At 46.8% G+C, this 22,454-nt stretch overlaps 1 protein-coding gene across 2 annotated transcripts in view; it reads left to right on the forward strand.

Annotated features, from left to right (window-relative positions):
• Positions 1-415: 415 nt before the first annotated feature.
• Positions 416-22,454, forward strand: part of LOC126251427 (eukaryotic translation initiation factor 4E type 2) — an 82,232-nt gene continuing 60,193 nt past the window's right edge. The window contains exon 1 of one of the 2 annotated variants that reach the window (XM_049951855.1): positions 416-545. In XM_049951855.1, the coding sequence (XP_049807812.1) occupies positions 526-545 (20 nt within the window). In that variant the 5' untranslated portion in view covers positions 416-525. Of the gene's footprint in view, positions 546-744; positions 881-22,454 lie in introns of those variants that run through there. The other variant, XM_049951846.1, reaches the window with a different exon arrangement.

Genomic DNA, 22,454 nt, shown 5'->3' on the forward strand with positions numbered 1-22,454 from the left:
GACGAACGTGTATGTTTCAGAACACATGCAGCATCTGTGTTTAGCGATAAACGTCGCCTTTTGTAATATAATAGATTACTATGGGTTACTGATACCGCACTTTTGGCATCTTAGCAACAGGCAAAGCAAAAACCTAGCCAATGATGAAATGAATAAACGTTCCAGCAGTCAGGCTCACTTGTTCGGACAGTCACATCTTCGTAGCTTGAATTTCGTGTACCCTCTGTTTATGTATTTTTTTTTAATTTTTTTATCGTCATTTATTGAGAACAAGAGTTACACAAACACAAAGCCAGTAGGCTACGGTCGCTAGACGTTTTGCGGCCTATTCTGAAGTAAAGAATAATTCACTAAAATAATCGTAAAACTAGAAAACCAAACTCTGAAAATAAATGCTTGATGCGCGTTAACATATTGCCAACATTACCATTAGTGTACCAAGCAACTAGCGTTTTGCGTTTAGTATTTGAAGTGAACATTTGGTTGTAAAATATTGTAAGTCACTTGTTAGACGTGTCTGGAAATATGTCAACTAAAACTGAATCGTAAGTTCTAGTCTACGGGAGTCGTTCCCAGTCGCTTTCGTATTGACTTCGATATTTAGTTGTTGATTTTTCTCCTTATTTGCTAATTTTCCTAACTTTCAAATGACTGAAATGTTGATTGTGTTACTACTTTAATATATCATTTACTCCAGTCATATGAGGATACAAATTCGTCGCATATACGGTTTCGTTTTAAATTGGCAATCGTGTTTTGCTTCAAACACGAGAAATAAATCGTCGTGGGCAGTGCTTGAGTTGTGACTGTTTTGTTTTGCGTATTGCTGTAGAAGTCTTTGTATTCATAAAATTTAAATGCAGAACATGGATAAGTTGTGGTTAGTACTGTTTAGTGGTTATGGTTTTCATGTGTCTGAATCATTTCATAGGCTAATGGTTTATGACAGTTTGCTTTCTAATTACAAAAGCGCCGTAAGTTAATGGTGCTAAATTATGGTTCATTCTGTATCGTTTTCTTTACCATTGCTTGTACGTCGTAATATACGTGTTGTGGTAACATGACATTTGTCTAATGCCCCTTCCAACACATGTATATATTGACATTTGTGTTTATATGAATTAATGCTGTTCCTCATATTAAGATGACAAATCCTGCACCGCTGTAAAATGATACTTGAACAAATGAATTGCTAATTTTTTTTCACAACAAATACCGACAGGTTAACAGAGACCATTTCACCTTGCTTGCAGGTGACATCCAATCACCGAAATCCATTTCATGTGTATATTTTGCTCTTACATTTTTAGATTCACGGTTTTAATCATCGTTTTGCTTATTGGTAACTGGCCAAGCTAAAGATATATTGCATCATTATTGACACATTGCAGTAAATAATTCGTGTAAGAGAGAACGCATTTGCTCTGCAGTAAGTGCTATTGACCTAGCACACGGTGATATGATATTCATACTTCATAGCTTTTTTAATAAAGAACACACACACAATTTCCAGTATTTCCTCCCAGTATTGCTTGTTTGGAGTACCAGTACAAAAATGCCTCTGTTCCTTTTGTATAAATGAGGCAACAACAGCACAAAACTGTAGTAAAGGTTTGAAGACATTGTTGCAGATTTTATTGTTTGTCTTTACAGTCATATAAGATGTGGTAAGGTAATTATGGAAATAGCTTTGAATAAATATAGGGTAGGTAATTGATATTCTTCTCTAAACACTTAGGCCTACAGTGAAATCAAACTGTTTCCACATCAGTATATAAATATAGCCTACTCATATTGTGATTGCCAATAAAAATTTTCCTTTTATGGCACATTTAAACTCTGGGCATATTATCCATAAGCCCGATTATCTGTAGGCCTGTATAGTTGTTGGTTTCTGTATATAAACTTTGAAGTTAGAAAGTGTGCGTTAGGCAATGTGTAACAGCTGTTGCCTGTAGTGTTTATTTTCTGATATGTAGGATCTTGGTAAATATATTTTCAAGCATGCCTAGTGTTTTGTTAATATACCATGATGTCCTCAGAGTGGAGGGGAGAAACTGATGGTGGTTTTATAAGTGGTGATCTTCTTTGTCAGTCTTGATACTGCTCTCAGATTGTACTTTCATCAACAGTGACAGTACTTGCAATATATTATTAAACGGGATCAATAAAATTTTGATGCTACAGAGCACTGTGAACTGCATGTTCTCTTAAGTGTCACCTAGGTATACCTGTGGAAGTACAGAGCGAAGTGGCGCAGTGGTTAGCACACTGGATTTGCTTTCGGGAGGACGACAGTTCAAACCCGCTTATGGCCATCCCGATTTAGGTTTTGCATGATTTTCCGAAATAGCTTCAGGCAAAGGCCGGGATGGTTTCTTTGGAAGGGCACGGCCGACTTCCTTCCCTAACCTGATGGGACCGATGACCTCACTGTTTGGTCCCCTTCTGCAAATCAACCAACTAACCTGTGCAAGTCACAGAATGAGTACTAGATCCAAATGGCTATGCATCCTGATATAGCATCATCATCATCCCCCCCCCACCCCCACCCCCACCCCCCCAAAATAGGTCTTCTCACTATTTAAGCTGAAATAGGTTGTATAGAGGATAGTTCAAGTATCATTACATTTGTGCCCCCTGTCCCATATTATTGTAATCTGTCCTTATTCTTGTTTGATACTGTTTTATATCTTTACCTACCAGATGCAGATTTTTTTTTTTCATATCTACCTCACTATTACATCAATCGCCCTCTGTCACGTGTTTAGAATATTTGTCTTTGGTTGCTCATACCACTGCTCTACGGCTTCTTCTAATGCCAAATTAACTATTTCTGAATGCTATAGTAGATGTCCCACCAACCTGCTGTTTCTTACTGTAAGGGTTTTCTGTGAACTATTTTTGTCACTCATTCTATCAAGAACTTTACTTTATAGGTTATTTGTCCACTTAATTTTCAACATTCATTGATAACATGTTGCTTCAGGTTTGTTCTTTAGATTTTCAGTTATTTGATATTTCACCTCCACATGATTCTATGCTCCAGATGTACAACTTCAGAAATTGTTCCTTATTTCCATATCAGTATATGGAACCAGTAGAACTCATTCTGTTGATGAAAACGTTCTTCCCCTGTGCCAAACTGCTTCTTGTTTCTTCATTGTTTGTCATAACGTGTAAATTACGCTTTCTATAACAAAATTTTTTTTTGCTGTTTCTGCTACTGTCATCACCAACTTTTTTTTTCCATTTGTTCTTTCTCCCTATCCTTAAGCTGTTCCTCTCTGCAGATGTTCTAGGTATGCCTTTCATTTGGCCTGAATTGTCTTTTGTGAACCACCATAGTAGTGATATGTTCCTCATGAACTTTATTCCTCTTCTGAAATTTTATTTCCCTTGCTTTGTTAATTCTTCAATATACAGCTGTCTTAACACCCTTCTTAAGATGAAAATGCCTGTTTTGACCTTCCAGTTTCATTATTCCCGTTCACAATGATTAGAGGTAAATTGTCTGACCATATTTTAGCTCCAATCCAAACAATGTGAACATTTACACTTTGCTCACCACTTCTAAGTACAATGTCAGACATGCATCTCAGACCATGAGCTATGAAATTCATAATAATAAGCTTTCCAAAACTTTTTCTTTAATTATTTCATCTCCCAGCAATTGTAACAAATTCAAATTTACTGAATTGGAGCCTGAATAGTAATAACATATGCTTCTTGGGGTCTAATGAACAGTGCAAGCCATTGGTATATTCTCTGAAGTTGTATGTTACATAGGTGGTGGTTGTTTTTTTCCCAGTTGTTTGTTTGTAACATGTTGATCATTTCATGTGAGTGGTTGCTTAGATCATGTTGTATAGGTTTCTTTTATGACGTGGTGGTGACACTCAAATTTGTGTAGCCCAAGATCTAGGGGGTTGGAAGATGATAGTTTGAGAGTTCGTTGAGGCAAGGAATGTTGGGACAAGAAGCTATTTTTGTTAAATATTGTGGTGACGGATGTGCAGAGTAGAAAGAGGCCTAGGTTTGTTGCTATGGATTAATTTAGCAATTGTAATTTATTTGTTGTTCACTGTTGCTATTTGAGAATTTATATTTTGTCATAGGAAGATAGTGAGCGGAGCTGTGGACACTAGAAAATGGAGTGACAAGTGAAGAAACTGGAATATTCAGACATAGTCTTCCGTTTGAGTTCAGTAGACGGGCGGCAGCAGCAAGGCTGCCAGAAACATTTGTGCCATGTATGGGGATTATGTCGTTGGACAGAGCATGGCAAGAAGATGGTTTTCTTGTTTTAAGAAGGGTTTTTTTTTTTGACGTTAGTGACTCTCCACATTTAGGATGAATTTGGGGTTTGATGAAGATAGTTTAAATGCATTGATCAACATCAGAGCACTTGAGATCTGTCAGATGTGATGAACTGTGAGCAGTCACCATCATGCAACATTGCATGCAATGGGAAAAGTTAAAAAATCAGGTTTATGAGTACAGCATGCTCTAACCCAAAATCACAAAAATGAGCTGGTGGAGATAAGTGCACCTCTGCCTGTTCATCAGTTGGCTCATGAACAACACCAACTCTCCCCCACCACTTTGTGCTCATTGCACTCAACCTTTGATGGTCCCACCATTTCCTGACTGAATGCTCCTTTTTTTTTTTTAACCACTTACTTTCTCGTTTGTGTTTGCTGTCTGCGTTATTGGCCATTTTAGCGAATGACACGCGGGCTGTCAACCACGTTTTACTTTTTATCCATTGAAGCAATATGGCGAAGGAATTTAATTTTCAGTTAAAGACCTCTGTTTCTCTAGGGTGTATTTTAGAGACATTTATGTCTGCATGTCCCTGTCTTTAGCTGTCTTCTCTTCCTTTGGTTGGTATTAACGTGTAGTCATATTTACCTCCTCTCTCTTGTCTTCATTTTCTATAGTTTTGACATGAGCATGTACGACCCTAGTTGTTTTTGTGCCCTAACAAACAACACCAACCATTCACATCCTGTATTGTTACTGGTGATGAGAAATGTTATTTTTGTGCTAACATAAGGAAAAGAAAGGAATCAGTGAGCCCAGATGAAGCAGCAACTCCCCCTACAAAGACCTGCATGTGTCCACAAAAGATAATGTTAAGCATCTGGTAGCACAGTGATGGTGTGGTGTACCACATGTTGCTTCCCTGATATGTAACCATCACGGGTGACATCTATTGTCAACATCTGAGACATCATGCAGACACAATCTGAGAACAATCAGGAAGACTGCCTAAATGGATGCTATTCAATGGTAACTCTGTCCGCATTCTACTAGACTGACAGGAGTTGCGTTGAGAAGTCTTTCCACACCCACAGTATTTACCTGAACTTGTGCCCTTCGATGTTCGTCTTTCCTGCTCTCTATCGAATAACCTTGAAGTGGACTTTCTTTCCTGATGAAAATGCACTCCGAACGTGGCTTGACAAGTTCTTCACCACAAAACCACGTGATTTACTATAGTTGCATTGGCAGATTGTTGTAACTAGTAAAGGAGAATATCTTATTGATGACCAAAGTTTCTGTTATGTGTATCTGTTTTGTTTATTAAACTTATGGAAAAATGCTATGAACTTGTGCACCAACCCAATACTTTCTGCTCCCCTGGGGGCTCATGGTCCTTTCGTGAGGACGTGCGTGGCCAGCACGGGGCCTCGAGCTATTGCAGCCTTCCTTCTTTCCCAGGCTGCATTTCCTTTCCCTCCCTCTCCTTTCCTGTCCTTGCTCCTTCCCCTCCGCTCTCTCCTCTCCCTCTCTTGGTGTCCTTGTTTATGTTGGCCCCACTATCCTCCTGGTTATGTTGGCTTTGCAATTTGGTTTTGTTGAGTAATTACCTCATCCTTTTGTGATTCTCTGGTTCCCCTCTGGGGTTTGACCTCCATTACGAAATTTCTATTCCGTAGTGTGAGCCATTTGGGGAAGAGCACCTTACCTAGTGTCTCCAGCGTGTGCCCTCCTAGTTCATTCCATCTTTTCCCTCACATTGTTGTCTGATGCTAGGGTACATAGCCAGCCCATGTGGTGGAGTCGCTATGTACACTTTCGGTTGAGCCCCCCTCAAAACACAGGGATCACACTTCTGATACCTGAGGTGTGACCACCTCATGTAAGCCTAGGAGTGGTTGCTTGTCAACCTGGAGCATTAGAACTCCTAGCAATGACCGCCGTGCCAGACGGCCGTTGCTGTTGTTGGGTGGGGCCCGTGGGGAGAGCCCCTGATCAGAGTGGGTTGTATCAGGGCAGAAGCTACGCAAATGAAACGCATAAGAGTTCAGAACTCTGGCCGTTCTTCTACGGCCGTCTCTTTGAATGGAACTGATTCTTTTAGTGCTGCTTCTTCGGCCTTCCCTTCCATGTCTACCCCCTGGGGGGGGGGGGGGGGGGGGGGGGGGTCAGGTTCGTCGGCCAAGGGCAAAACCTTTTGCCTGCTATCTGGTTTGCACCAGGACTGATGGGGATACTTTCACCAATACCAAACCTTTATTTTTTGCGGAAGACATTGAAGAAAAGTTTGGTGAAGTGGACTCTCTGAGCAAGATACGGACGGGTTTGTTCTTGATCAAAACTGCTTCATCTGCCCAGTCTGCAGCCCTTCGTGCCTGTGACCATCTTGGCACAATTCCTATGTCCATAACCCTCCCCCCTGAAAAATCAGTCTTTGAATATGGTTCGAGGTGTAATTTTTCACAGGGACCTCATCCTTCAAACTGATGAAGAACTTAGGGACAATCTAGGACGGTGGGGTGTTCACTTTGTTTGGCGTGTTCAGAAGAGTCTGAAGGACAATCGCATGGATACAGGTGCCTTTATCCTGGCCTTTGAAGGGGATACTCTCCGTGAGAAGGTCCGGATTATGGTTTATTGATGTGATTTGAAGCCGTACATTCCACGACGTATATGAGATGTTTTAAGTGCTTGCGTTTTGGACACAGGTCTTCCCGCTGTTCGCAGATCCCTCTCTGTGGTGACTGTGGACGTCCACTTCATGAGGGGAGTTCCTGTATTCTCCCTCCTGTGTGTGTGTTAATTGTCATGGCAATCATTCTCCATGTTCACCAGATTGCCCGGCTTATAAGAAGGAAAAGAAGATACAGGCGTATAAGTCCCTTGATCATCTAACCTACACTGAGGCTTGTAAGAAGTATGCACGTCTTCATCCTGTGTCAATGATGTCTAGCTTCCTTACCCCAGTACCGAACCCCTCTCCTCCCCCCTTACCCTGGGGTCCCCACACCCTCCCCTCTGGGTGCCACTGCCCCTCCCCAGCCGGAGGAGTGTCCCACTTCTTCGGCATCTGCCAGTTTTAGGGCACACCTTCCAGGCCAAAGGTCTACTGCCACATGACCCCAACGAGAACCGCATTCTGTGGGCCCCCAGGTCGCCTGCTCTTTCTGTTCCAGATCTTGCTGCAGTTGGCTCCCTTTTGCAGCACAGCCCTCCTCGATCGCAAGCAGAAAGAAGATGAAACAAAAGTTCCGGGACAAGGAGCCTCTGGTGTTGCCGGAGGTCCTGTCCCCACCTTCGCAACCTGACTCTGACCTGCTGTTCATGGATGTTGTCCTCTCTTTGTTGCTGACGGATGGTGACACGGCAGCATGACTGGCTTTAGCCTGTTCACTCCCCCATTTGAAACACCGTTCTGTGGTTATCCAATGTAATTGTAATGGATATTATTGTCACCTTCCGGAGTTGAAATCCCTTATTTCATCTTACTCTGCAGCTTGTGTGGTTCTACAGGAGTCTCATTTTACTGATGATCACTCACCGACCCTCTGTGGGTTGTATGCTTTCCGTCGAAATTGGGTCGGGCCTCTGGTGGCATTTGTATGTTGCTCCATACGGACGTTGTTAGCATGTGGATTCCTCTTCAAACTGCATTGGAAGCGTTTGTTGTTAGGGTGCACTTGGACTCTGGGGTCACAGTTTGCAATCTGTATCTCCCTCCTCACAGGACTCTTACACCTGCTGCCTTAACTGCCCTTCTACAGTAACTTCCTCCTCTCTTCCTCTTTCTCGGGGATTTTAATGCTCATCATCCCTTGTAGGGCAGTGCATTTCCATCCAGTCGGGGTCTTCTCATAGACCAGTTTCTTGACGACTGGTGCCTTCTTAATGATGGCTCCCCTACTCATTTCAGTGCTTCTCATGGTACCTTTGCTGCCATTTATCTTTCTCTTTCTTCTCCCTCCCTCCTCCCTTCATTACACTGGTCGCCACACGATGACTTTTGCGATAGTGACCACTTCCCGTTGATTCTCTCTCTCTCTCTTCCCTCTCCCCAAAGCACACGTTGCCTCATTGGTCTTTCCAATGCGCTGATTGGCCTCTGTATACTGCACAGGTCGTTTTTTCTCCCTCTTTGTCAGGTTGTATTGATGATGTCCTACGTGACATGTCTGATATGATTGTTCATGCTGCTAGCCTTGCTATCCCAGGCTCATCTGGACCCTTTCGCCGCCGGCGAGTCCTGTGGTGGATTACAGCCATCACCATCTGTGATCGCCGTCGAGCTTTGCAACACCTTAAGAGGCACCCATCCGCTGTCAATCTCATTACCTTTACAATGCCTTCGCGCCAAAGCCCTTTAGTTAATCAAACGGAGCAAATGGGTGTGTTGGGAACTGTTTGTTTCTTCCCTCAGTTATACTGTCGGATATGGGCTAAACTTTGCTCTCTCCAAGGTTGCCATCGGCAGTCTACCCTCCCGGGCCTTGCCCTACTGGATAGCCTTTGCACGGACCCGTTGATTCTCGCGGAACATCTTGCAACCCATTTTGCAACAGCAAGAGCATCAACCTCCTATCCGGCTGCTTTCCTTCACCAGGAACAGCAGGCTGAAGCTTCCGCCTTATGTTTTACCCCTTGTCAGTCAGAATTGTACAACAAACCTTTTACTGAATGGGAACTTCTTTCCACATTTTCTTCTTCTCATGATACGGCCCCTGGCCCAGACTCCATACATAACCATTTGTTTCAACATCTCAGTGCTCCACAAAGACAACATCTTCTCTGGGTGCTTAACCGTATTTGGCTCCAGGGTGACTTTCCTTCTCATTGGAGGGATAGCATCGTGGTTCCTGTCCTTAAGCCTGGTAAGAACCCACTGTTTGTTTAAAGCTATCAGCCAATTAGTCTGACAAATGTTGGTTGCAAGTTACTTGAACGGATGGTAGCCCGTCTGCTCAGTTGGGTCCTCGAATTTCGGGATCTATTGTCCCCTTACCAGTGTGGCTTCCGAGAGGGACGATCTCCGATCGATCATTTACATTGCTTGGAATCCGCAGTTCGGCAGGCTTTTTCCCAGTGCTGTCATTTGGTTGCAGTATTTTTCGACCTTCGCAAGGCCTATGACATGGCTTGACTCCATCATATCTTACGTATACTTCATGATTTTTATCTGCCAGTTCCTGTTCCATTGGTCGTTCAGGGTTTGGGTTGGTACTGTTTTTAATTCTCCATGGACCCAAGAGAATGGCATCCCACACGATTCCATATTGAGTGTACTTCTTTTCCTCATTGCTATAGATAAACTTGTGGCCTCCGTCTGTCCTTTGGTTACCCCTGCTCTGTATGTGGAAGATTTCTGCATTTGGGTTAGTTCCTCTTCGATGGACTCTGCAGAGCGGCAGCTTCAGGGTGCTGTAAGGCATGCCCCTGCATGGACCCTCCTCTCCTTTAAAACCGCGGGTGGTCCACTTCTGTCGCCATACTACGGACCACCCCGATCTGGAGCTCTACCTCGATGCTCAATGATTACCTGTGGTCCCACAGTTTCGTTTCCTGGGTCGTCTTTCCTACAACAAGCTCACATGGCTGCCTCGTATCAGACTTCTGAAGATATGTTTCTGTAAACTCTATGTCCTTCGCTTCCTTGCCCACACTTCTTGGGATGCGGATCGTTCCACTCTTTTCCTCCTTTATCGGGCTTTAGTGCTGTCTCGCTTTGACTCTGGTTGTCAGGTTTATGGTTCAGCTGCTCTTTCCACACTGCGCCTCCTAGATCCAGTCCACCATCGTGGTATCCGTTTGGCCACTGGTGCCTTCCCTACTAGACACGGTCATAGTCTCCTGGTTGAAGCTGGGTTCCCGCCCCCCCCCCCCCCCTTCTGTTCAGCGGTCCCAGCTTCTGGTTTCTTGTGCAATCATTGTCCACAATCATTGTCCATTACTCTCCCACTCATCCTTCCTATTCTATCCTGTTCCCAGACCAAGGACGTCTTGCGTCTCTTCGCTATGGTTTTCAGCTTCCTTCTTTGTCCTGTCTCCCACGTCCCCCGACCCCCCCCCCCCTCCTCCCCCTTGGTTAGTACCTCAACCCCAGATTCGGAGGGATCTCCACAGAGATCCAAAAGATTCCATTCCGCCGATGGTGTTCCATTGTTTCTTCCGACGACTTTTATGGGAGTTTCAGGATGCTATTGTTTTTTACTCCGATGACTCTAAATCTGCTGATCACGTGGGATACGCCTTCACATCCTCCATTGGCATGGTAAATCGTCTCCTGCCAACTGCATGTGGGATGTTTACTGTGGAATTGATGGCAATTTCCCTGGCCCTTGTCTTTATTAAACAGTCCCAACTCAACTGCGTTTTGTTACGTATGGACTCAATGAGTGGCCTTCAGGCTATTGATCGGTGTTTTTCCTGCCATCCCTTGGTCTCGGCCATCCATGACTGTCTCGTTGATCTTCACCATGCTGCTTGTTCTGTTGACTTCCTTTGGGTCCCTGGCCATGTGGGTATCCCAGGTAATCTGCTTGCTGATCGTTTGGCTTGGGGAACAGTCGCTTACCTCCCCCCCCCCACCCCCCCACACCCCACCTTCTCTGTAACACCACCTGCAGCAGATTTACAGCTTCATATCAAATCCCACTTTGCACAGTCATGGGCCAACTCTGTGGAGGCTACCTCTCTGTCTAATAAACCTCGTGCGATTAAGCTGACACATGTCCTTTGGCATTCTTTTCTCCGCCTCTTCCGAAAGGACTCAACCACGACCAGCTTGTGTTGTATCCACATCAGCCATACCAGGCTGACCCATGGTTTCCTTTTGCTTAATGAGCCATCCCCACTTTGTGGTTGTTGAGCCTTCCAGTCAGTAGCCCACATTTTGGTGGAATGCCCCCTTCTTTTGGCTCTGTGTACTAAGTACAGACTTCCCCGCACTTTACCTTTAATATTGGCAGATGATTCCTGGATGGTTGAACTGGTTCTCAGTTTCCTCTGTGAAAGTGGTTTTTATTTTCAGTTCTAAGGTTTTTAATCTCCCTCTGGAGTAGGGGCAGGGCAGTGAGGGTTGGGGTCTCTCCCTGTAAGCTGTGTTTGGAGATTCCTGACTCCCCTCCCTGGCCAAGATCCTCTTTTCTCTGCCCTTTTACTCTGTTTTTATCGCTTTCTAGATTTGGTTAGTATCCCTTTACAATACACACTTTTACATTCTAGCGGTTGAATGCTTTTGAATAGCAGGTGATCTTGCCTATACTGCATCAGAGGTGGGATATTTCCTGCCTCTAGCATAGCCTAGGGATTGCCCACTTGCTGACTTCCCTCCTTTTGTTTTCACCATTGGCAACACGACTGCACTTCTATGTTTTTTAGCCTTTGCCCCTTTTATCGTTATGACGATTCTGAGGTGTAAATCCTCCGCATGGACCACCTTTGAGACAAGGGACTGATGAATTCGCTGTTTGGTCCCTTCGACCCCAATCAACCAACCAACCAATACTTTCTGTAGTCAAATTTCCTCTACGATTGAAACCCCTATTCTCAATTTTCAAATTTTTAATATGTGTGAAGGTGTTTGTATCGAGACATTCCTGCTCCAAAATCCTATTTGACTTGGAGGTCCCATTAGTATGTTACAATTTATTTAGCTCATGTTTTATGGTGGTGGTTATGTTAGCCATGGGTCTTTCCATAAGGCTTGTATGTCCACCATGTTATTGGAGTTATTGGTCTATCGGCACAGTAACACCTTGTTAACTAGTCCCACTTTTCAATGTTTGATTGTACATTTTTCTGCACAGAACTGATCTGGAGCACAGGTATTCTGAATATAGCAGCCTTGAAAGCTTAAAATGTTGTATACTACATGTCCATTATTCTGGAATAAAACATTCACTTGATTTCACATACCAATAGTGTCCATACTAGTGAAGATGTTAGCTTACACAAAGGACTACAAAGTTTTAGTTTCAAAAGAACCATTCAGTTGTACAAGGGTGTAACTTTTACATGCATCACGTACAACCTTGGGTTGTTTTTAAAATTACGTATAGGATCAAAGTTTGAAGTTATATTTAAAAAATGTTCAGTGTGTTCTTCCCAGATCATGGCTTTAATTGCTGTATTCACTGCTGTTATTTAAAGGAGATGCACACAGGTGGGGGTCTTCACTCAGAACCGACCATCCCCCTCTGCCCCCCCTCAAAAAAGTGTGACTTGACTATGAAGGCCAGTGATATAATGGGAGGTCTGTATGCTGGCCCTTTTCACTGATCAGTTGTTGAGGCAACACATTTTTTTTTTAGAAATGCTCTTACATATGCAGAATGCCCCCTTGCGGGTCCGGGGGTTAGAATAGGCCCGAGGTATTCCTGCCTGTCGTAAGAGGTGACTAAATGGAATCTCACACATTTCGCTCTTTATGTGATGGTCCCCTGTAGGTTTTGACCTCCATTCTTCCAAATTTTTCCTAAGAGCTTGGCAATTTGGGAAGGGCGCCTTGCATTGTGCATCATGTGCTGAGGAGCTAATGTGGCCCTCCTTCCCTTCCGGGCTGCATACCTTCTTTTTCCGCATCCTTCCCTCTCCCCCATCTTCGCCCCTCCTCCTCTCACCTCTGGCTCTTTCCTTCCCTTTCTCCCCGTCTGGGAGTATGGTTTGTGCCTACATCCGGAGACAGACGCTCGTAAATGTACCGCATTCTTCGCCTTCTCTGCTTGTATGTCTTCATCCTTCCTTTGTCCTTCTCTTTTCTTTACCTCTTCTCTTTACCCTTTTCTCCGCTGCGGCGTTGGAGACGTCTCCTCTTTCCTTTCCCCTTCTTTCTTTTTCCCTACGTTTTGCTATCGGTGTCAGCAGTTCAATCACACCAGCCAGTCCTGTTCCAATTCGGCCAAATGTGTTACGTGTGGCAAGGATGCCCATGAGGGTGCTTGTCCACCTCCATCCCCTCACTGCATCAACTGTATGGGTGACCACACTGCTTCCTCTCGAGATTGCCCCGTTTTTAAGGACGAAAAGCTCATCCAGGAAATCAGAGTGAAGGAAAAGGTGTCGACCTTTGCTCCTCGAAAATTATTCGCCAGTCGACAGCCCACCGTGCCTCAGACAGGAAAATACAGCACTGTCCTTGCTTCTCCTCGGCCAACAAAGGAGGCGGCCACGCAGACTTGCGACCTCACCTTTAGTGCCACGGTCGTCAGATCGGCCAGCACAAAGATCGCCCGTTCAACTTCACCACTTTCACCTGCCCACTCTCTGGCTCACCCTTCGTCGGGTTCTGCTAAATCTTGAGCCCAAAAGTCAGACACCAAGACTTTGAAAAAAGAGCATACTCGTGAAGATTTTTTAGGTACCGCAACTTCCCAACCATCGGTTCCTCCTTCCTCTAAACATCATACTTCCAAGAAGGCTACAAAGAAACCCAGTTCATCTCCTTCTCTGCCAAGGCGTGTCCCATCTACAGCACCACCTGGCGGAAATCGCCCTCGGCTGTCTTCTGTGTCGCCCAGGCGCACTGCTGGCGGCCGATCAACAGACAGTTCGCTGGTGGCAGGAGCTGCTCCTGACCAACCTATGGATCAGGATCTTCTGCCTTCGGCTGAATGCCATTCCATGCTGTCGGTCGCAAGCTCTGAGCAGTCGTTGAGTTGACAGCAACCTTGTTCGCATTCCTCCATTTTATGTTCACCCTATGTCCATTATCCACTGGAATATCCGCAGCATTCGAGCCAATCGGGATGAATTGTCGATCCTCTTACGATCCTACTCGCCGGTCATCTTCTGTCTTCAGGAAACAAAGCTGCGTCCCCATGACCGCTTTGTTCTCCCTCATTTTCAGTCTGTCCGATATGATCTCCCCTCTGTTGAAGGCACTCCAGCCCATGGAGGACTCGTGATTCTTCTCCATGATACTCTCCATTATCACCCAATCCATTTAAACACTTCCTTCCAAGCTGTCGCCGTCCGTCTTTCCCTTTCCGGATACATGTTCTTTCTTTGTACTGTATACATTCCATCGTCCACACAATGGCACGAGCTGATCTCCTTCATCTTCTTGGTCAGCTTCCACCCCCCTATTTGCTGGTTGGGGACTTCAATGCCCACCACCCGCTTTGGGGATCTCCACATCCTTGTCCACGTGGCTCACTATTGCTAGACGTCTTCCACCAAGCGGATCTAGTTTGCCTCAACACTGGGGTCCCTACATTTTTGTCTGCTCCACGACAAATTTATCTCATTTGGACCTTGCGGTCGGTACTGTTCCGCTAGCTCGGCGCTTCAAATGGTTCGCCCTTGATGATACACACTCGAGTGACCACTTTCCATGTGTCCTTAGACTGCAGCCTCAACTGCCATATATGCGCCCGCGACGCTGGAAGTTTGCCCAAGCCGATTGGACACTTTTTTCGTCTCTAGCGACATTCGATGTCCGTCACTTTCCCAGCGTCGACGATGAGGTCACACATATTACAGACGTTATTCTTACAGCTGCGGAACATTCAATACAACGCACCTCCGAATTGCCCCGGCGCTCCCCAGTTCTTTGGTGGAACGAGGCATGCCGTGACGCTATATGTGAGCGGCGACGTGCTCTCCGCGTTTTCTGCCACCATCCTACTTTGGCCAACTGTATCCGCTATAAACAGTTCCGTGCGCGATGCCGTCGTGTCCTCCGCGATAGCAAGAAGGCAAGCTGGAAATTCTTTGAGCTCATTTAACACCTTTACTCCCTCCTTGGAAGTTTGGAGTCGGCTTCGATGGTTCTCAGGCGCGCCTAGTTTCTCCCCGGTCTCTGGGCTCACTGTCGCGCAGGATACATTAGTGGACCCCGTCGCAATTTCTAACTCATTGGGTCAGCACTTTGCTGAGATTTCGAGCACTTCAAATTACTCGCCAGCGTTTCTCCCGAAGAAACATGCAGCGGAAGTGCGACCTCTTGCTTTCTCCTCTCAAAATCGCGAAAGCTACAATACTGTTTTCTCCATGCGGGAACTCCAACATGCACTCTCTTCTTCTCGCTCCTCCGCCCCAGGACCGGATGGTATCCACGTCCAAATGTTGCTGCATTTATCAACCCATAGTCTGCGTTACCTCCTTCGCCTTTATAATCGAATTTGGACCGACAGTACTTTTCCCAGACGATGGCGGGAAGCTATCGTCGTTCCTGTTCCGAAACCTGGAAAGGACAAACATCTCCCCTCTAGCTATCGCCCCATTTGTCTCACGAGTAGTGTCTGTAAGGTTTTGGAGTGTATGGTGAATTACCGTTTAGCTTGGTGGCTGGAATCCTGTAGTCTTTTAACACCTGCCCAATGCGGATTCTGAAAGCATCATTCTGCAGTTGACCATCTTGTTGCTCTCTCCACTTATATCATGAACAATTTTCTCCGGAAACGCCAAACGGTAGCAATATTTTTTGATCAGGAGAGAGCATACGATACCTGTTGGAGGACAGGCATCCTCCGCACACTGTTCTCTTGGGGCTTTCGATGTCGGCTGTCCCTTTTTCTTCGCGAATTTATGGCAGAGCGCACATTTAGGGTGCGGGTGAACACTGCTCTCTCCCGTACTTTCTCCCAAGAAAACGGGGTACCCCAGGGCTCCGTGCTGAGTGTTGTACTGTTTGCCATTGCCATCAATCCAATTATGGATTGTCTCCTTCCTGATGTCTCGGGCTCCCTCTTTGTGGACGATTTTGCGATCTACTACAGCTCTCAACGGACCAGCCTTCTTGAACGACGTCTTCAAGGATGTCTCGATCGCCTCCACTCTTGGAGCATCCAAACCGGCTTCCGTTTTTCCCCCAGTAAGACCGTTTGTGTTAATTTTTGGCGACGTAATGAGTTTCTTCCGCCCTCCTTACATCTAGGTCCTGTCAACCTTCCGTTTTCAGATTACGCTAAATTCTTGGGTCTTATGTTTGACAGAAAACTGTGCTAGTCCTCCCACGTTTCCTATCTTTCGGCTCGCTGTCTGCGATCCCTCAACACCCTCCGTGTCCTGAATGGTACCTCCTGGGGAGCGGACCGAGTGGTCCTTCTCCGCCTCTATCGTGCCTTCGTGCGCTCGAAATTGGACTATGGAAGCATAGTCTACTCCTCTGCTCGGCCGTCTATTCTTCGGCGTCTCGACTCTATCCACCACCGTGGATTACGTTTAGTGTCTGGAGCTTTTTACACCAGCCCTGTGGAAAGCCTTTATGCTGAGTGCTGAACCTCCGCTGTCCAATCGGCGAGCAGTCCTTCTGAGTTGTTATGCTAGCCATCTGTCTTCCATGCCTGCTAATCCAGCCCATGACATTTTTTCGACGCCTCCTTTGATGTAGGGTATGCAGGCCGCTCCTCCTCCCTACTACCACCGGGAGTCTGCTTCCGTCAACTGCTCCATTCTCTTTCCTTCCGCTTTCCTAAAACCTTCTTGACAACTTGGGGTACAGCACCGCCTTGCCTCCGTCCCCGGATCTGCCTGCTCCGTGACCTTTGTCAATTTCCCAAGGATGGTACCCCTTTTCACTTGTTTATCATCGGGCATTTGCTGTTCTATGTGCACAAATGACGGACGCCACATTTATTTACACCGACGGCTCGAAAACATCGTTAGGTGTAGGGAGTGCCTACATTGTTGGCGATACCCCAAATCACTTTCGGCTTCCCGACCAGTGTTCGGTTTATACTGCGGAGCTTTACGCTGTTCTCCAGGCTGTCCACTACATCCGCTGCCATCAGTGGATACAGTACGTTATCTGCTCAGATTCTCTCAGCTCTCTCCTCAGTCTCCAAGCTCTTTACCCTGTGCACCCTCTGGTCCACCGGATTCAGGACTGTCTGCGCTTGCTCCACCTGGGGGGCGTCTCGGTGGCGTTTCTCTGGCTCCCGGGACACGTTGGTATCTGTGGAAATGAGGCAGCCGATATTGCAGCCAAGGCTGCAGTCTCTTCTTCGGCCAGCTATTCAATCGATTCCCTTCACCGATCTACGGAGTGTTTTATGTCGTCGTGTTGTTCATTTATGGCACGAACATTGGTCGACACTTCCCCATAATAAATTGCGGGACGTGAAAGCTCTTTCTTGTGCTTGGATCTCTTCCTCCCGAACGCGTCGTCGGGAGGAGGTAATTTTAACTAGACTCCGGATAGGGCACTGTCTTTTTAGCCATCGACATCTTTTAAGCGCCGATCCTCCCCCACTCTGTCCCCACTGCTCTCAGCTGTGGATGGTAAGACACCTTTTAATTGAGTGCCCCTATTTTAATCCGTTACGCTCCCGTCTACAGCTATCGCCTGATGTATCATCGATTTTAGCAGATGACACGCGCTCAGCCGATCGCGTTCTCGAGTTTCTTAGTGCCAGTGAACTGACGTCAGTCATTTGAAGCTTTTTTTGGGGACAACCAACCCCTTTCTGTAGTGGAATTTTAAGCCTTCCTTCTGCTTTTAGTTTCTCCAATTTTATGACTTTCGTTCCCATTGCTGCTGGTTTCCATTTTCGGTTTTTTACTGTTTCCTAAGTCACGGACCGGGCGCTAATGACCATAGCAGTTTTGCTCCCTAAAACCAAAAAATAAATGTGCAGTATCATTTTCTACGCTGATGATGATGATGAACGTGTTTGCTTGGTTGCACCTGATATCCAGCACGGTAGCCAGTCTGTTGTGGTGGGGCCATCATGTACCCTGTTGGTTGTAGACCCATGACCACACAGGGATCGCTCTGCTGATGGCTGCGCCATTAACTTCTCACATATGCCAAGGTGTAGATGCCAGTCACCCTGGGGCATTGCGACTAGTGGCAATGGCCATCCTGCCATTCAATGCACAGAAGTATGACCCCAAGTTGTTCCCCTTCCTGACCACACCATGTGAGGAACGTCAGGCTAAGGATGGGAGCAAATCTTATTCGCCCTGGTACCTGGTATGGGGACTCCTTTGTCTTGATGAAGCCTCACTTTTTTATAGAGCATTTAGAGGACAAGTTTGGGGAGATGGAGGGCTTGTCCAAAATGAGATCTGCATCAGTCTCGATGAAAACAGCATCCTCTGCCCAGTCATGGGTGTTGCTCACTTGTGACAAGCTGGGGGATGTTTCTGTAACCACCATGCCCCATAAGAGCTTAAATATGGTCCAGGGTATCATATTTCGCAGGGACATTCTTTTACAGTCTTGACGATGAGCTGTGCGCCAATTTAGAGTGGTGAGGTGTACATTTTGTTTACCATCTCCAGCGGGGTCCGAGGGATAATCAGGTTCCCACTGGTGCCTTTATCTTGGCCTTTGAGAGTGATACATTACCCGAGAATGTCGAGGTAATGGTCTACCGTTGTGATGTAAAGTCCTATATCCCTCCTCCAATGAGCTGCTTTAAATGCTGGAAGTTTGGCCATATGTCTTCCCACTGTACTTCCAGCATCACATGTCGAGATTGTGGACGTCCATCCCATCCCAATACTCCATGTGCTCCACTTCCCAGCTGTGTCAACTGCAGAGAGCATCATTCACCTTGCTCAGCAGACTGTAGGATTCTCTAGAAAGAAAGGAAAACCATGGAGTACAAGACCTTGGACCAAATCACCTACACTGTGGCTAAAAGGAAATTTGAATGCCTACATCCTGTACGTATGACATCGTCTTACACTGCGCTGCAACAGTTCTAGCCCCATCAGCTCTGCCAACACCAGTCACCTCTCAGAGCCAGAAGACTACACCTGTCCCCTTCATGGTGGGTGGCACTTCCCTCCCTGTTGCTCCTGCACCATCTACTTCGGGAGCAACACCCCCCCCCCCCACCCCCACCCCCCAAACCCTGAGTCCCCCCTTCTGCACAGGATAAGTGTATGTCTTCCTCGGCTCCTCTCTAGGAAGGGGTCCCTTGGGTCACTCCCTTCCCAGGTTTCTGCTAGTGGGAAAGATGACACCCGCCAGTGGCTGAAGAGCCCAAAAGCAGCTGGTCGTAGGGCTTCATGATCATCCTCAGTCCCAGAGACTGAATCAGTGAAGTTTTCCCAGGCAGGGAAACCCAAGGAGCAGTGAGAGAAATCCAGGACCAAAGCCCCAAGACCAGGGGAATTGCGGTGGCACCCACACCACCGCTACCTACAAGCTCTGCGCCAGCGAATGAGGTGGAGATTCTGGCATCCGCTGAGGACCTAGATCTCACCAGACCCTCAGACACAATGGATATAGACTGCTCAGGCAATAAATCAGTGGCAGCAGGTGACCCTGAGGCGTAAACTGCCTCATTGAATGTTCCATGCCTTTTCAGTCTCACGACGACGTCATCCTCCAGGGGAATTGGGGCAGTTTTTTCCACCGCCCGGCTGAGCTATGGGAGCTTTACACTTGCTTTCTGCATTGCCCCCCAGGAAACCTGGTTTCCAGCAAATCGGACCCATGCCCTCCATGGCTATAAGGGGTATTACAGGAACTGTATTGACTGTAATCAAGTGTCAGGTGGAGTTAGTGTTTGTCCTAAACTCAGTCTGTAGTGAAACTGTGCCCCTTGAAACCCTTCTTGAATCTGTGTCTGTCAGAATAAGGGTGACGCAGGAAATAACTGTTTGCAGTGTATATCTTCCTCCAGATGGTGCAGTACCCCTGAATGTATCATCTGCAATGATTGATCAACTCCCTAAACCTTTCCTACTTTTGGGAGATTTTATTGCCCTTAACCTCTCGTGGGGTGGCACAGTGCCTACTGGCTGAGGCAGAGGGTTAAAACTGTACTGTCTCAGTTCGACCTCGGCCTCTTAAATACTGGGGCTCCTGCACATTTCAGTGTGGCTCATGGTAGTTACTCGGCCATTGAGTTATCAATTTGCAGCCCAGGAATTCTCCCATCTACCCACTGGAGAGCACATGATGACCTGTGTGGTAGTGACCACTTCCCCATCTTCCTGTCACTGCCCCGGCGTCAGGCCCATGGACGCCTGCCCAGATGGGCTTTAAAGAAGGCGGACTGGGAAACTTTCACTTCTGCTGTCACTGTTGAATCTCCCCCACACAGGCACATCGATGTGATGGTTGAGCTGGTGACTGCAACAATTCTTTCTGTGGCAGGCAATGCGATCCCTTGCTGTTTAGTGTCCCCCGGCGAAAGGCAGTCCTTTGGTGGCGGAAGTCACTGAAGCGATTGAGGAGTGTCTGCGAGCTCTGCAGCGGCACCCTCCCCTGGAGCACCTCATAGCCTTTAAACAGCTCTGTGCCTGCGTTCGCCAACTTATCAAATGATGGAAGCAGGAGTGTTCGGAGAGATACGTATCGACCATTGGGTGTCGTATGTCACCTTCCCAAATCGGGGTAAGGATCAAATGCCTTTTTGGGTACCAGATCCCAGCAGGTGTTCCCGGCGTTAACTTAAATGGTGTGTTGCCTACCGACGCAGTCTTGATTGCCGGGCACTTTGCTGAGCACAATGCTCGAGCCTCTTCATTGGAGAATTACCCCCCAGCCTTTCGCACTCTCAAGCAGCGACTGGAAGGGAAAGTCCTCTCATTCTCTACATGCCACAGTGAATCCTGTAACGCCCCATTTACAGAGTGGGAGCTGCTCAGTGCCCTAGTACATTGCCCTGACACAGCTCTTGGGCCAGATCGGATCCATAGTCAGATGATTAAACATCTCTCATCTGATTACCAGCGACATCTCGTCATCTTCAACCTGATCTGGTGTGATGGTGTTTTTCCACCACAATGGCAGGAGAGCACCATCATTCTGGTGCTCCAACGTTGTAAAAACTCGCTTGATGTGGATAGCTATTGGCCCATCAGCCCCACCAACATTCTTTGTAAGCTGCTGGAACGTATGGTGTGTCGGTGATCGGGTTCGGTCCTGGAGTTACGTAGCCTACTGGCTTCATGCCAGGACGGCTTCTGCCAGTGTCGCTCTACCACTGATAATCTTGTGCCCCTTGAGTCTGCCATCTGAACAGCCTTTTCCAGACGCCAACACCTTGTTGCTGTCTTTTTTGATTTACGAAGAGCGTAGGACATGACCTGGTGACATCATATCCTTGACACATTATACGAGTTAGGTCTCAGAGGCCAGCTCCCGATTTTTATCCAAAATTTCCTGTTGCTTTGTACTTTCCAAGTTGGTGCCTCTCATAGCCCCCCCCCTCCCCCCCCCCCCCCCCCCATTTCCCCCCTTATTCAGTAGAATGGCTTTCTACAGGGCTCTGTATTGAGTGTGTATCTATTTTCAGTGGCCATTAACGGCCTAGCAGCAGCTGTAGTGCCATCTGTCTCACCTTATCTGTATGAAGAAGAGTTCCGCATTTCGTACTGATCCACTAGTACTGTTGTTGCTGAGTGGCGCCTGCAGGGAGCCATCCACAAGGTGCAGTCATGGGCTCTAGCTCACGGTTTCCAGTTTTTGGCTGCTAAGTCTTAGGTTATGCGCTTCTGTTGGCATCGTACCATTCATCTGGAACCAGGACTTCATCTTAATGACGATCCATTCACTGTAGTGGAGACAGATTTTTGGGACTGTTTTTCGATGCCCGACTGACTTTGCTTCCTCATCTTCATCGGCTTAAGCGGAATCGCTTGCAGAACTTCTAAGCCCTCCACTGCTTGAGCTACACCAACTGGGGTGCAGATCGCTCTACACTGCTGCAGCTCTACAGAGCCCATGTTCAATCCCGCCATCATTATGGGAGTCTGGTTTACGGTTCGACGGCGCCCTCAGAATTGCGCTTACTCGACCCAGTGCACCACTGTGGTGTTGACCTAGCGACAAGAGCTTTTAGGAAGAGTCCAGTGACCAGCGTCCTTGTGGAGGCCGGAGGCCCTCGATTGCAGGTTAGGCACGCACAACTGCTGGCCAGTTACGTTGCACACATTCGTAGTTCTCCTGCGCATCCGAATTACTATATCCTTTTCCCGCCCATGTCAGTTCATCCCCCACATCGGTGGCCCAGGTCAGAGCTTCCAATTGCAGTTTGTGTCTGATTCCTTCTTTCCGAACTGGAGTTCTTACATATACCACCTATACTTGAGGTCCATTCATGGACACCTCCATGGTGTACACCTGGGCCATGGCTTCGCCTGAAACTTTCACATGGTCCTAAGGACTCATTTAACCCTGCGGCTCTCTGATGCCACTTCCTCGTGATTCTTGACATGTACAGAGGCCATGAAGTGGTTTACACTGACGGCTCGATGGTGGATGATCACGTCGGTTTCGCATATGT

The sequence above is a fragment of the Schistocerca nitens genome, chromosome 1 (assembly GCF_023898315.1).
Source record: "Schistocerca nitens isolate TAMUIC-IGC-003100 chromosome 1, iqSchNite1.1, whole genome shotgun sequence".
Taxonomy (NCBI): Eukaryota; Metazoa; Arthropoda; class Insecta; order Orthoptera; family Acrididae; genus Schistocerca; species Schistocerca nitens.